The sequence below is a fragment of the Mustelus asterias genome, chromosome 22 (assembly GCF_964213995.1).
Source record: "Mustelus asterias chromosome 22, sMusAst1.hap1.1, whole genome shotgun sequence".
Lineage (NCBI taxonomy): Eukaryota > Metazoa > Chordata > Chondrichthyes > Carcharhiniformes > Triakidae > Mustelus > Mustelus asterias.
The window spans coordinates 67,153,428-67,168,890 of record NC_135822.1 but is presented as its reverse complement, the minus strand read 5'-3'; the positions used below and the strand labels follow the sequence as shown (position 1 = coordinate 67,168,890).

At 49.9% G+C, this 15,463-nt stretch overlaps 1 protein-coding gene across 8 annotated transcripts in view; it reads right to left on the bottom strand.

Moving 5' to 3' along the window:
* Positions 1-1,749: 1,749 nt before the first annotated feature.
* LOC144510152 (uncharacterized) overlaps positions 1,750-15,463 on the bottom strand; it is a 77,835-nt gene continuing 64,121 nt past the window's right edge. For all 8 annotated transcript variants that reach the window (XM_078239536.1, XM_078239538.1, XM_078239540.1 and 5 more), the window contains 3 exons: positions 2,733-2,906; positions 2,445-2,573; positions 1,750-1,883 (listed from right to left, as the gene is read on the bottom strand). In XM_078239536.1, the coding sequence (XP_078095662.1) occupies positions 1,815-1,883; positions 2,445-2,573; positions 2,733-2,906 (372 nt within the window). In that variant the 3' untranslated portion in view covers positions 1,750-1,814. The remainder of the gene's footprint in view (positions 1,884-2,444; positions 2,574-2,732; positions 2,907-15,463) is intronic.

Below are 15,463 nucleotides of genomic sequence, written 5' to 3'. Positions count from 1 at the left end.
CTGCTGCCTCACCGCGCCAGGGACCCGGGTCCGGTTCCCGGCTTGGGGGTCACTGTCTGTGTCAGAGTCTGCACGTTCTCCCCGTGTCTGCGTGGGGGTTTCCTCCAGGTGCTCCAGTTTCCTCCCACAAGTCCAAAAGATGTGCTGGTTAGGGTGCATTGACCCGAACAGGCGCCGGAGTGTGGCGACTTGGGGAATTTCACAGTAACTTCATTGCAGTGTTAATTAATGTGAGCCTTATTTGTGACTAATAAATAAACTTTTACATTATGCTGGCGAGGGATACGGCATTGCCTGGGCCACGTTGCAAGGTTACTCAAAGGAATTGCTTCATGTTTACTCTCCCAGATGTTGGCTGACTGCCTCGCGCCCCCCCCCCCCCCCCCCTCCCCGCTCTGCTCTCCCCACCCTCGTGCAAGTCGGATCATTCGGCAAGTTGTTTTGGTCAGGATTACAGGGTCTGGAGTTTGGATACAGCCAGCTTCTTTCACAGCCCATGTCATCTCGGAACCAAATGTCTGCATGTTCCTCGTATGTTGCAGAGTATTTTGCTGTCTGCCTGATTGACTCAACATCATTGAACCCACACTCCCACTCCAGAGCCGCTCCCCTCACACTGATATGATTTTGAGCGATTTAGATTTGATTTGTGTGTTTGTGGGCTTCTTTGTGTGCCGACCTTCTCGGATGCAAACTGATTGCAACACAGAATATTACCTTTAGCTGGCAGCTGCGAAAGATGCACAGATGTGCTGTTTGTTCTGGCTTGTGTTCAGAATAAAAAGGGGATTGAGGTATTTCAAAGGATGTGAGGTTAGCAAGGAGAGAGAGCACGAGGCCAGGAGAAGAGGGTGTTGTCTGACAAAAAAATAAACAGGCAGTCATGCGAAAGGAAATAATTGTTTGGGTTCCATGGGCGGCACGGTGGTTAGCACTGCTGTCTCACAGCGCCAGGGACCTGGGTTCGATTCCCGGCCTTGGGTCACTGTCTGGGTGGAGTTTGCACGTTCTCCCCATCTCTGCGTGGGTTTCATCCGGGTGCTCCGGCTCCACAGTCCGAAAGATGTGCGGGTTAGGTTGTTTGGCCATGCTAAATTGCCCCTTAGTGCCAGGGGGATTAGCAGGGTAAATATGTGGGGTTACAGGGGATAGGGCCTGGGTGGGATTGTGGTCGGTGCAGACGCGATGGGCCGAATGGCCTCCTTCTGCACTGGAGGGATTCTATGATTCATGAACGTAATTTGGAGTGTTTTCCAATTGCAGCAGTGGGTATTGAGCAAGTGCCTTGAAGTAAGTTGATCCTGTGCTGTACTGGAAAGGCAGGATTGAATTGTACGGCCTATTTGTCAGGTGATAAGACACCATTGAGTAACATCAGGAATCTCTTGTTGCTTGAGTGTGAGAGGCACAAGGAACAGGCTGTTTGAGTTCTCACGTACTTAGACTTGTTAAAAAAGGGACATAAGTTGTATAACTGGGTACAGATATCTGTGCATCTTGGATCTGAGTCCTCCCGGAAAGAAAGTAAGAGGTTGAGGAGAAGCACAGACAGATCTGGGTCTTGCATTTCAGCACCCTCTGGTGTTGAGAAGAAGTAACTGTTGGATAGTTGGACTGAGTGAGTGATGGTGTTTCAATGCCTTGTGGCTCACAGAGGTTCTGATTCTGGGAATTCAGTGGGACTGGCTGCTGTGAAATTTTGTTGTCATTTGGATTGTTCAGTTCCAAATAAAGAAAATCTCAGTCACTGAATATTAAAAATGTACATAAATTTAATTTTTAAAGTCAGTCCAAGGGAAGGGCTTCTTCCAGTTTCAACTGACAGGTGCGAGGCGAAGGAAATACAGACAGTCCTTCACAGTGTTGTAGAGTAGAGTCTTCACCTGCAGAAAGGGAGAAGAAAATTAATGCATGGAGCGAAAGTCCCTCTGTCAAGGTGGCACCCCGCAATGAGTGCCCCGAGCTTCCCTCTGTACCTCCCGAGGCACCTAGTGCCGCCCCTGCCCTGAGTGCCCAGTGTCCCTTCTGCCTGAGTGCCCACTGTCCCCAGAGCCACTCTGCCCCAGCTGGTTCAGGTGCCTCCCTGCCCCCACATCCAAGAGTCCCAGGTGCCCACTGACCCCTGGTTAGTGCACGGAGCAACAGCAAGTGTCCCTCTGTGGAGGTGGCACCCCGCAGTGATTTCCCCCGGGTTTCCCTCTGTACCTCCCTGTATCTGGTGCACCCCCCCCCCCCCCCCCCCCCGCCCTGAGTGCCCAGTGTCCCTTCTGCCTGAGTGCCCACCTACCCCACATCCAAGAGTCGCAGGTGTCCTCTGACCCCTGGTTCGTGCACGGAGCACCAGTGAGTGTCCCTCCACCCTGGCTACCCTGCTGCTGCTTCTGCCTCCCTCGGTGCCCCTCTTCCCTGCTACTCCCCCTCAGGTGCCCATTTGCACCCCTCACCTGTAGCTTCTGCATCTCAGGCGTCCAAGATTCACGTCCTAATATTGGCCTCCTTTGTAAGGAACATCTCACATGTTCTGATGAGACAAATGCTTTGGTCACAGTGATGCAACTGGTGAAGTACTGTACCTGAGGGTAAAACACACGGTTACATGCAATTCCACAGCACAAAAACACAGAAACAAGACATCAACTGCCTTAAAAAAAATTCAACAATATTATAAATATTTAATTATATAATCTATAATAATGTTATAAATGTTCAATTTATTCCCATGGATTGCATACCTGATAACTAGTTGCTACAGGAATGAGGACTGCATCACCGCCAAACTGTAACACAACTCTGCTCCGAATTCCACATTCTTCAAACAATCTTGTCCGCAAAGTCTGGTCCAGGTAATACTTCTGTCTGCACTGATCCTGACCAGCAGTGGCCTTGGTATCTCCCTCATCTGTCAACTGTTCACAACAAAGACATTGTATTTACAACTGTTCACCAATACATTCACATCTACAGCCACAGCCTTCTGTGGTCGAGAATTCCACCGGTTCACCAGTATGTGTCAGGATGACTTTCCTCATTGTAGTCCTGAAAGGCCCACCCCACATCCTGAGGCTGTGACCTCCTTGTGCTAGACCCGCCTGCCAGGGAGAACATCATCCCGGCATTCAGTTTGTTCAACCCTGTCAGAACTTTAACCATTTCAATGAGAATCTCCTCGTTCTTCTAAATTCAGGTGAATATTGGCCTAGTCAACTCAATCTCTCCTCCTTAAAGAGGAGCAGTAGGATCTCTCCATTTAGATGACAGTAGAAGACCAAAGCCGATAATGAACGAGCAGTCATGGGAAGGGGAGTTGCAGAGACCGCATGGGTATGTGAAACAATACATCTTTGGTTGTGTTTCTCGTCTGTAATGAACTGAAGGGCACCAATTTTTCTAGTACTTTTTTCTCTCTCTCTTGCTGAGGGGTATAAAAATTGGCACCAGAGGAGGAAATGAGCTGAGGCTGAGACCAGCCGCCTCTGGAAATGGCAGAGCGTCTAACCAAAATGGCAAGCTTGTCTCGCTGTTGGGCAGAGGGATGGGACATAGCCGATGGCAAGGACAGAGCGGTGAAGGTTATTCAGCCCGTTTGCAGATGAAATGGAGCAGTTAGCCACAGTCTTGTATTTAATCTTTAGCTCATTGGGTCTGTAGAGTTTTATTTTGAGAGGGACAGTGAAGAACCAGATACACAAACCCTTTGGAACACTAAAACCGACTCCTGCAGTGCATACTTTGACATGTCTTCTTATTATATTGACACCCCCCACCCCCGGCCAACCCTGTTTTTAAAATGTGTACTTGCATGCTTATTTTTAAAAAATTAAATAGACCAGGGGGTTCCCAAACTGGGGTCTGTGTAACCCAGGGAATCTGTGGGAGCCTCTGCCAGGGGTCCACGACAAGACAGGCACATTGGAACAATGCTTCAGGGCTGCTATCCAATCAGAGGCTGGATTCTGGAGAAGGTGCGGAGGGCTGTTCAGCGTGGTCCTTGTGAGGGGGGTGTAAGTGGGCTGCAGAGTGGGAGAATGTGAGGGAAGCAGGGATAGGGAGTGTGAGAGAGAAGGGAGAGGGAGGGAGTGTGGACAGGGGGAGTGTGAGAGAGGGAGGTTGGGGTAAAGGGGGTAGGCGGTGATTATTTTGTGAGAAAGAGGAGGATGTGTGCGCGAGGGAGAGAGAGGACTTTTTAATTATTTACAGATTACCGTTCCTAATACTACTTCCAGTAGTTAACGTTACCAGGCCAGGGGTGGGTGGCTTAGCCAGGGGTTAATATAAGGGAGGCATGTAACTGGTGAATGTATTTGTAACTGTGTGTCTCATCCTAATTCTGAATATATGCATTGATATAGCTCGAAGAGACTTGCTTGCATTTGATTTTTATGTTCGCATCTATTTTGTGGTTTAAAAAGACTGCCTACAGGATGAGCATGCCTGGGGTTCCCTGATGCACTTAGGAGGTCACCAGGAGTTATGCGGCTCAATGTTGGAGAAACCCTGCCAGAGATTAAAACTCCATTGTATCAGATTCTGCCACCTAAGCAGATGTGAAGAATCGTAATTTCTTGTCCGAAGATTGCTTCACCTGTCAGGGCGATGTCTAGTGAGGAAGGTCACTTGCAAACACCTGCCGGTTCAGTTCCGTAAGGGTTATTCCTCTGTTGAAAGCCTACTCTGAGCAACTGATTCTATTTCAGTTTTTCATTTCAGATTGATGAAATGATCTTGTCTGGCTCCAGGTCAAAGCTGATGTGTAATTGTTCATGGTGCGTCTTCAGCCACTCAATGTCACGTTGTGTGGGCCATGACTTCAGAAGGAGGCTGACTGGAATACATCACTTTTGGTGACAGACATTTCAGTGTAATGTGGTGTTTTGTACTGGACTGCTAGATTTGGCTGTGGTTTTAAAACACAGTGCATGGTGCAGGAGGTCCACACGATAGAGAAAAGAGTAAGTGTTTGGAAGAGCTTTGCAGTGGAGGGCTGTGAGTAATGGAAAATGAGGAAATGACCAGACGCTTTGAACGAGCCTTTTCTATCGGCTTCTGAATAAGGTGCCAAATAAAAGTGCTCACGGTGTTGAGGGTAATACATTGGAAGGATAGAGAACTGGTAACTAATAGGAGTTGGGGTAAAAGGGCCATTTTCAGGATGGCAAAAGGTTATTAATGGAGTTTCCTAAGGATCAGTGCTGGGGCCACAACTATCTGTAAGAATGAATTGGATTCAGAGACCAACTATATTGGAGTCAAATTTGCTGATGGTACAAAGATAAACAAACAGGCAAGCAAATTGAGAGGAGGCTATAAAGTGTCTACAAAGGGATTTTAAATCAAGTAACAGGGCAAATATTTAGCAGGAGTGTAATGTTGGAAAATGGAAGGTTTTTTAGACAAGAAGAATAGATAAAACAGAACACTATTTTAATGGAGAGTGCAGTAAGGAGGAGTTTGGTGTCCTTGTACAAGATTCATATGATATGGAGATGTCGGTGTTGGACTGGGGCGGACAAGATAAGAGGTCACATGACACCAGGTTATAGGACTATAACCTGGTGTCGTGTGACCTCTTGAGATTCATTTGAAGTTAGCACTAAGGCACAAGTACAGAATGTTGACTTTTATTGCAAGGGAGAATGGAATATAAAAGGCAAGTCTTGCTACACATGTACAGGACGTTGGTGAGACCACATTGCGAGTATTGTATATAGTTTCAGTCACTCTACTTAGAGAGACATAGTTTGCATTGGAAGTAGTTTAAAGAAGGTTCACTGGGCTGATTTTTGGGATGAGGGGTTTGTTTTATAAGGGAAGGTTGAGCAGGTTGGGCCTATACTTGTGGAATACTGAAGAATAAGAGGTGATCTCACTGAAATAAGTAAAGTCATGGAGGGCAGGCAGGAAAATGGAGTCCAGGCCACATGCAGATTCACCATGACTCCGTGCAACGATGGAGCAGACCTGAATGGCTAAATGACCTATTTAGTCTATTTCTTCTGTTCTGACAGAGTGAAACAGATGGCCAGCCCAAAAGAGTTACTCAGATTGCGACAGGAGGTCACCCTTCCCATCCCAGCCTGTGCTATCGATCAGAATCAGTCCCCACCCCCGCGATGCCAATCTGCTGATCTCCCCGAGTAGTCTTCCTGGCTAAAGGGACAGAGTGCTGGAGAGTAAAAGGGAGAACTGCCAGGAGTCAGCACCTTCAGAAGGGGTGGCACAGTGGTTAGCACTGCTGCTTCACAACGCCAGGGACCCAGGTTCGATTCCCGGCTTGGGTCACTGTCTGTGTGGAGTTTGCATGTTCTCCCCGTGTCTGCGTGGGTTTCCTCCGGGTGCTCCGGTCTTCTCCCACGGTCCGAAAGACGTGCTGGTTAGGTGCATTGACCATGCTAAATTCTCCCTCAGTGTACCCAAACAGGCGCCAGAGTGTGGCGACTGGGGGATTTTCACAGTAACTTCATTAGTGTTAATGTAAGCCTACTTGTGACACTAATAAATAAACTTTTTTGGTATATAGGTTGAGCCAATGTGACCTACATGCCATTTAAACTAAGCATTATGGAGTTTTCTGTGGGTAACTCCATTGGCCTGGTCGAACTGTGATTGGTTTCCGCTTACACCATTCGCTGAGAACTTTCTGGTTATACCAATTGCCTGCGAACTTGCTGGAAGAATCTGAAAGTTTAGGATCAAGGGGTGTATTTCAGCTCTTTGTCTTCAGCGATAACTCAGAGTCAACTGTCGCAAGAGTGCCCTGAAGAACATCTTCAGAGAAGAACCACAAGGGCAGAATCTACAATGGGAACAGACCTGGCTACTGTGTTCGCAACCTGGTATTATGTGTTTTCAGTTAAAGAATGTTGAGTGAAGAGTTACTGTTCGGTTAAGGAATTAATGATCAGTGAAGAGTTAAAGAGTTGCAACTGTTGTAAGTTTGAGCTTGGTACCCAAAGTGTGAAATAAAGAAATTGTGTTTGAATATTTAAAGTTGACTTGGAGTCTTTATTCGCTATTGGAGGTTAAAAAAAAGGTTTGGCCAATATTAGGAACGATGTAGGATTTAACAGACAGTTCCAGGGATGGGGAATTTTAGTTCCAAGGTTAAGTTGGAAAGGCTGGGATTGTTCTCCTTGGAGCAAAGGAGATTAGGGGGGAGAAGTGTGGGAAATTATGACAGGACTTGATAAGACAGATGAGGGAAATCTGTTCCCATTCGCAGCAATGATGAAGGGAACACACATGCGCATGAGCAGCACGGCCTCCTCTGTGCTTGGCCATGTCACAGCAGACGCCTGGTTTTCTATCCGGTTTCAGCCAGTGTGGCCAGCTGCAGAATTACAGATTTTCAAGTGGAGGACAACACACCAGGCAATGACTTGGAGCTCCTGAGTATCAGAGTGATTGCCCCAATCAGCAAGCACAATCCCAAGCAATGGACAATGTGTGCACTATTTAAATGGGTGGCACAGTGCTTAGCACTGCTGTCTCGCACTGCCAGGGTCCCAGGTTTGATTCCAACCTTGGGCACTGTGTGGAGTTTGCACGTTCTCCCCGTGTCTGTGTGGGTTTCCTCCGGGTGCTCCGGTTTCCTCCCACAGTCCAAAGATGTGTGGGTTAGGTGGATTGGCCATACTAAATTGACTCTAGTGTCAGAGGGGTTAGCAGGGTAAATATGTGGGGTTATGGGAATAGGGCCTGGGTGGGATTGTGGTTGGTGCAGACTCGATGGGCCAAATGGCCTCCTCCTGCACTGTAGGGATTCTATGATTCTTCTATTCTGTGAAAAAATATTGTGCAGCCATCTGCCCATTGCATTGGGGAAGATTTCAGCTGTTCTATCTCACCAAGTGTGAGCCCAATGGCCAGAGTCTGCCACTGCTCTGGTCTGATGTGCAAGTGTCCTGTTGACAAGGGATGTCTGTGTTTCACTCAGTGATGCAGTACACACAAACTGAGGGGTCATTAATTATCCAATTATAATTAATTAAAAAGTACATCATGGTACATTGTGACAAGCAAGGATTTGAACCATCATCAATGGGAGAACAGCCCCCTGAACACTTCGTGAGTGCTCTATCCATTTGACTGTTGATTTCTACAGCAGTTCATGTATCTCTGCGTATATTTGTCTTCTGCTGAACCCATTGTGCAACTCAAATGCTAAGTATAAGTTCCGAAAGCTTGTTGGTGGGGAAAGGTGTGGTGGCAGAGGGGTAGAGCAATGGCTTTCAAAAGGTATCAGCCTAGATTCAAATCCCACAGTGGGATTTTGGTGATTTTTAGAGAAATGTTTGGTTGTGAATTTCAGTAAAACCAGCAGCCTCTGGTGCTCCCTACAGTTATCATTGAGTTTGCACTTGATCTTACTCAGCACTAAGTTCACTAACCCCACCATTAAATTAATTAATCTAGCCTATCCTATCTTAGTCTGTCTAAGGCCCTAACTAGGGCTTGAACCCAGCACCTTTTGGATCCTATCCAAACTCTCTAACCGCAGAGCCACCAAACACATGCCTAGCAGGAATACTTTTGGGGAGTATTTGTACGTTAAAACCATATCATGAAGTTTAAAAAAAATAACCGTCCATTTTTCTTGTCTCAGCTCTGTTAATTTTAGTTTCAAGTCAAAATGCCACTTCTGCATCCAAACAAGATGATCTGTTGGGAGTCCTGATCCTCCAGTACCAGTGTTTACTTTGATCACTTTAAGGAACTTTAAGGCACAGTGATTAGCACTGCTGCCTCACAGTTCCACAAGCCTGGGTTCGATTCCTGGCTTGGGTCAGTGTGTGGAGTTTGCACATTCTCCCCCGTGTCTGCGTGGGTTTTCTCCGTGTGCTCTGGTTTCCTCCCACAGCCCAAAGATGTGCGGGTTAGGTTGATTGGCCATGCTAAAATTGCCCCTTAGTGTCACAGGATGCGTAGGTTAGAGGGATTAATAAGGTAAATCTGTGGGGATAGGGCCTGGGGTGGAATTGTTATCAGTGCAGACTTGATGGGCCGAATGGCCTCCTTCTGCACTATAAGAATTCTATGATTCTAACTGCATTTTTAATTAATGCCAGTTTGTTTATTTGGTTAACAAAAAGTTCTGAACCCCAAGTCTGTGTTCCACTTCATCTTTTTTGAGACAATGCACAATGCACCTGCGGAGGAAGAAATCGTCTTATGTTTCTTTATATTAAACGTCATCCACCAGATGAGATTGCACAATACGGTAGCTGATCTCCTCCAACAGACGTGAAGTTATCATGAGGCCAGGTCGTTCATTAGCACTTTCCAAACCCACGATCTGTGCCGCCTCGAAAGACAAGAACAAATGCATGGAGACACTACCACTTGGAAGTTCCCCCCCAAGGGGTCATACACCATCCTGACTTGAAATGTATTGCCATTCCTTTACTGTGCCACTGGTCAAACTTCTGGAACTCTCTCCCGAACAGCACTGTGGGTTTACCCACACCAAATGATCTTGGCCAAAAGGCTATCTCGGCCTTTTGGCTAAGATGCAAATGATCTCAAGTCTTGGAGGAGGAACCTCCCCCTTCTCCAATCAGCTTGGCTCGTGTAGATCAGGCCCAGGACAGGGTGATTTTGGTCGCTCACCCTGTCTTGTCAGCCTGGATCTGAAATGTCTCAACTTGTTGAGACTCTGAATTGGATTTGATTTGATTGAATTGGAAAAGTATTTTTAAAAAATGATCTTAGCCAAAAGGCCGAGAAGCGCAAGTGTAGTTTTGTTGTCCTGTACTTGGTTCAAGTCATGAGGTTACACTGAGGCTTCATTTGACGTAATTTTTTTAAAGCGGCATCTCGGCCTTTTGGCCAAGATGCAAATGAGATCAAGCCTTGGAGGAGGTGCAATGCCTGCTCCAATCAGCTTGGATCATGTAGATCAAGCCCAAGACAGGAAGTGAGAGGCCTGTCTTGTCAGCTTGGATCTGGAATGTCTCACTTGCTGAGACTTTGAATTGGACTTTGATTGGATTGAATTGGATATGAGCAAAAAAAAAAGCACTCTGGTGGCTCAAGAAGGGGCACTGATAAATAGGCGCCGGCCCAGTCAGTGACGCCAACACACTTTGAAAAAAATAAATATTAAAAAAATCTGCTCCGGCTCCCTCTTTTATAGGGAACATTTGTACTTAGTATTTGTGAATCAACATCAACAGAGAAAAGTTACAAATCCAAGGAACCATAATTTATTAAAAATAAGTATATCCTTTCAAAAAATAATCATTTGTAATTATAAAGCAGCTGAATAGCAAACGCATTGGAAAACTCAGAATCCCTACAGTGCAGAAGGAGGGCATTTCGCAATCCCATCCAGCCCCTATCCCCACACCCCCATACATTTATCCTGCTCGTCCCCCTGACACTAAGTGGCAAATTTAGCATGACCAATCCACCTAACCCGCACATCTTTGGACTGTCTGTTATCATGTTTAAGCAAGCAATTGCATATAAGCAGCACTAATGAGAGTTCTCAACGTCACCTTGATGTTCTCCTTCACGGCTGACTAATATGGGCTTCAATTGGGGCACATCAAATATTATCTACTGCGTCAGGAACATCCCAATGGGTGATGGAATGAGCTTGCCTGAGCCAAGTTGAGTGTTGAAGAAAACAATTGCCCAAACAGTAACATGTCCATGTGGACCCTGACTCACTTCTACACACTGAAACAATGAGAATGGTAAATGATCTATCTCTGTTCCACATTGTTGAAGGCTTTCACATGAGTGTGTTGCACTACAAGAGGAAACCAAATCCACCCCCCGCTGTGCTCCCATTAACCCCAGTCACTCTCCTGTGCCATGGTAACACCAGAGTAATGCACCTGGGTAGGCCCTGTTAGCAAGTGACTGTTGCAGGCAGGACAGTGATGACGACTCGCTGTGCAGCACACTGTGATGGTGCCCCAGTGCAAACAAGTCTGACTCCGACCCGAGCTCTGCATGCACGCTGGCACCCTAGGCCCACATCCGGGTGGGGGGGTCAGGAACCATGAACCACTGCTGCAGAGCCTTGGGACAGGTGGAGGAAGGGGGTATCCAGGGTCTGCTTGGTTCTGGGGATGCCATGGCAGCTTCAGTGACCTTGCATGGCACCCAGAACTGGCAGTGATGGTTTTGCGCGCTTCGATTGTGACGGGTAAACAACATGAGCCTGGATTTGGGGATCGCAATAGCGGGAAGCTGAGGGACCTCCCCCACGGACAACCCCGGCTAAGGACGGGGTATGGTCATCCCTGCTGGAGGATAATTAGAGATATTAGTCACAGGTTTGGGGTGAAATTACATTTATTTTTGACATTAACAGTGCAATAACTCAAAGTGCTCATACTTAACACGTGCTTGTGAAACTTAACTGTGCCAATTCCCTCAACCTAGGTGGTACACTCCTTCACCCGTGTCCTCTTGGTGACCGTACAGCTTCTTAACGTTATGTGACCTATCACTCTGTCCAGGTGGGTCCTCAGGATGTACATTGAAGATGGAAGCAGTCAGCAGCGATCCACGCCTCGTGGTCTGCGATGCCCTGGACGGGCGTTCCCAGGAGGGTTGGTACCTGGAGGTCCTCAGCTGTTTTTCTGGTATCATAGATGGAGCCATGCCACTCTGGTTATCCTGCTGCCCTTGAGCTGCACTGGTGTCAGGAATGGGGGGAGTGAGGAAGGCAGAGTGACGGCCGCAGTCTCCTGGGTGGAAGGCCCCGGCATGGACTGCAGCTCTTCATCCTCCCTTCGAGTGCCAATGGGCCCCTGGGTTGCTCCATGGGAAGGAGAGCTCCTAGACTGAGCCCCAGAAGCTCTGGCACACCTGGCCCTGCCAGTGCTGGAGGCCCATCTGCATTAGCCTCATAGTGTGCGAGCCTTCGCCAATGGCCCTCTGAGTCTGGGGCCACCTGTCGGTGGCAGTGGCAAATGCCCTCTTAAACTGGACCACGCTCTGCAGCCCCTCAGCCATGCCCCATTGTGAGTGGGCCACAATCTCAAGGGCTGCAGCCATGGTCCACCGTGTCTTGGTACTGTCCCGCTGGGTCTCCTGCAATCTCTCAAGCCTCTCAGCAATGGGCCACAGAATCTCAATAAGGCTCCCTGAGTGCCTCAGCTGTGGCCTACTGGGACTCAGCCATGGCTTGGACCCTGCCACTCATGGCGATAATTTCCTGTCCCAGGCTTTCCACCACGATGCCCCCCTTGCAGGGTTGGCCTGGGTTCCATGCAATAATGGTTTTGGCTGCTCCACCTGAAAGCTTTGGGACTCCAGCCAACAGCTGCAGTAATGGTGACATCCCCTCCTGCATTCCCCGGCTCTGTTGCTGCATCTCCAGCAGCTGAGGGAGAGCCCAGCTTGTAGCCTGAGGCCAGCTAAGTCATCACCTCCACCAGGCCTCCTCATGCCAGAGGCCTCGGGTGTTCCTGCCTCCAACCGATGTACGTCAACTGACGTGTTGTGCGCACCAGCAGCCTCACCACTGACTTGGCTCACTGAGGTGATGGTCTCTGGGATGATGAACTGTGATGTGGAAGCCTGTGTCGAAAAACTGGTGCTGGCCTTGGAGGCTTCCTCCTGCCCTTCCTCCGAGGTGTCTTCAGAACTGTCTGGGGGAGTCGCGTCGGGAGCAGTGGTTGGGGGAGGGGGAAGGGGGCGGGCGATACCAGACGGGCCCAGCACATCGGGGTAATTTCCTGCAACACAGGACACAAGGCCAAATCTGGGTTGCGTTAAAATTACTTGAGATGTCTCACGTCTGTGGCGCAGCCCAACCCGGCTGTCACTGACGGTACGGTCGTCATCCTCTCCTGCTGGACCCAGTGCCACTCCTCAAAAGGCGTGGGGATTATTATTTTGGGCACATCACCTCCTGTCTTTTCCCGCTCCTAATGATTATGGGCGTTCTTCTTCTGTGGGGATGGAAGGAGGCATGTAAAGGCTGATGGCAAGAAGCCTACAGGGTGTCAAGGAGTGGGCCTCAGAGGGTAGGGGTTGTGTGGAGCTTTGGGGGGGGGCGGGGGAGGGTGGGTGGTTGGAGGTAGGTGCTAGGGGGTCAGGGCTGAAAGCCTGCAGGGTGTCGGGGGGGGGGGGGGGGGGGGGGGTGCACACAACAGGGGTCACGTGGGGGAACAATGCCAGAACAGGATGTGCACTCACCCTTGCTGCCCGAATGAGGTCATTCAGTTTCTTCCTGCACTGGCAGCCGGTTCTCCGTGCCAGTGACCTTGCGTTGACTGCCACTGCCACACCTCCTAGGCCACTCTGCCTTGCCTTCCCCTGGCTTGACGCCCGTCCGGGGGGGAATAACCTGTCCTTCCTCTCCTCCACTGCATCCAGGGGACATGCCAGCTCTCCCTCTGAATATCGAGGAGCCGTATGTCTGGCAGCCATCTTCCCACCCTGCTTGCCTGTCTGTCTGTCCTTGGGGCTTGTATGGAGGTCACCCTTGTTAAGACAGTTCAGCTGCAGGCAGTTTGGGTGAGTCACACGCCCGTTTGGGCATTCCAGCAAGATTACACGCAGTTTGCTTTGTTGTACTAAGGGGGAAGACAAGGAGGGGGCGGGATGTGCTATTGTGGTGATGGGGGGATAGTGACAAGGGGACTCTACAAACGGTGGGGGGGGGAAGGGGAGTGAGAACATGGAGGGAGAGGGAGTGTGGGAATGCAATCGGGGAGAATGGGAATGGAAACGGTGGGGGGGGGGGGGGGGGGGGGGGGGAATGGAAACGGTGGGGGGGGGGAATGGAAACGGTGGGGGGGGGGAATGGAAACGGTGGGGGGGGGGGGGGGGAATGGAAACGGTGGGGGGGGGGGGGAATGGAAACGGTGGGGGGGGGGGGAATGGAAACGGTGGGGGGGGGGGGGAATGGAAACGGTGGGGGGGGGGGGGAATGGAAACGGTGGGGGAGGGGGGGGAATGGAAACGGTGGGGGGGGGGGAATGGAAACGGTGGGGGGGGGGGAATGGAAACGGTGGGGGGGGGGGGAATGGAAACGGTGGGGGGGGGGGAATGGAAACGGTGGGGGGGGGGGGAATGGAAACGGTGGGGGGGGGGGAATGGAAACGGTGGGGGGGGGGGAATGGAAACGGTGGGGGGGGGGGAATGGAAACGGTGGGGGGGGGGAATGGAAACGGTGGGGGGGGGGGGGAATGGAAACGGTGGGGGGGGGGGGAATGGAAACGGTGGGGGGGGGGGAATGGAAACGGTGGGGGGGGGGGAATGGAAACGGTGGGGGGGGTAATGGAAACGCTGGGGGGGGGTAATGGAAACGGTGGGGGGGGGGTAATGGAAACGGTGGGGGGGGGGTAATGGAAACGGGGGGGGGTAATGGAAACGGTGGGGGGGGGGTAATGGAAATGGGGGGGGGGAATGGAAACGGTGGGGGTGGGGGGGGGGAATGGAAACGGTGGGGGTGGGGGGGGGGAATGGAAACGGTGGGGGTGGGGGGGGAATGGAAACGGTGGGGGGAGGAATGGAAACGGTGGGGGGAGGAATGGAAATGGTGGGGGGGGGGGGAGGAATGGAAATGGTGGGGGGGGGAATGGAAACGGGGGGGGGGGGGAATGCAATCGGGGTGAGGGGGACTGAGGGTCACTCTGCAATTGAGGGAGAGGGGGAATGAGAGGGAGAGTGCGTGGGTGGCGTGCCGGGGGTGGAGAGAAACAAGAACATGGGGGAGGGTCTCCGATGGTTCGTGGAGGAGAGGGGGAGGCTGTGACCGCGGCAGACCGGGGGTGGGGGGGTTCCAGCAGGAGAACTGCCCTTTTGATGATTGCTGCACACATGCGCATTTGGGGTCTCTGATCCGAGTTGCCGGCTTTCAGGCGATATAAGCCCCGCCCTCTTCCCCCTACTGGTGAGAAACAGCTTGAAGGATTTGTTTCTTGCTTTAAGTGCAAAAGATCGCAGATTTGGACTCGCCCAAAAAAACAGATCAGAAATTCTCCTGTTTTCATACTCGTTTCTGGACTTAGAATTTTTTTCGCCCACTCTGTCTTTCTCAGGGGAAAGTATCTTTGAAGAGTATTATGAAACATCACCTTACATGCCTGCCACTGGTGCTCCACTGACCTATCTAATTTTCCAGTTCACTTTAACCACCTATGATGAGTTCACAGAGTGTTTTCAGGACAATTTCTGAGAGCAGTGTGTGCTAGACCCAACCCAACCAGAAAACAGGCTTTTCTGGACCTGCTAATGTGCAATGAGATAGGATTAATTAATAGCCTCATTGTAAAGGAGCCTGCAGGTGTTAGTGATCATTAACATGATAACATTTCACATTCAGTTTGAGGGAGAGAAGATTGGGTCAAAGAAAGGAAATTAGAAAGGTATGAATACATAGCTGGTTCAAGTGAACTGGGAAATTAGCTTTGGAAATGCAATGCTCTCTCTCAGTGAAGGAGGCAGGTTTCATCCAAGGCCTTCTCAAGAGAAATGGATAATTATCTCAACATAA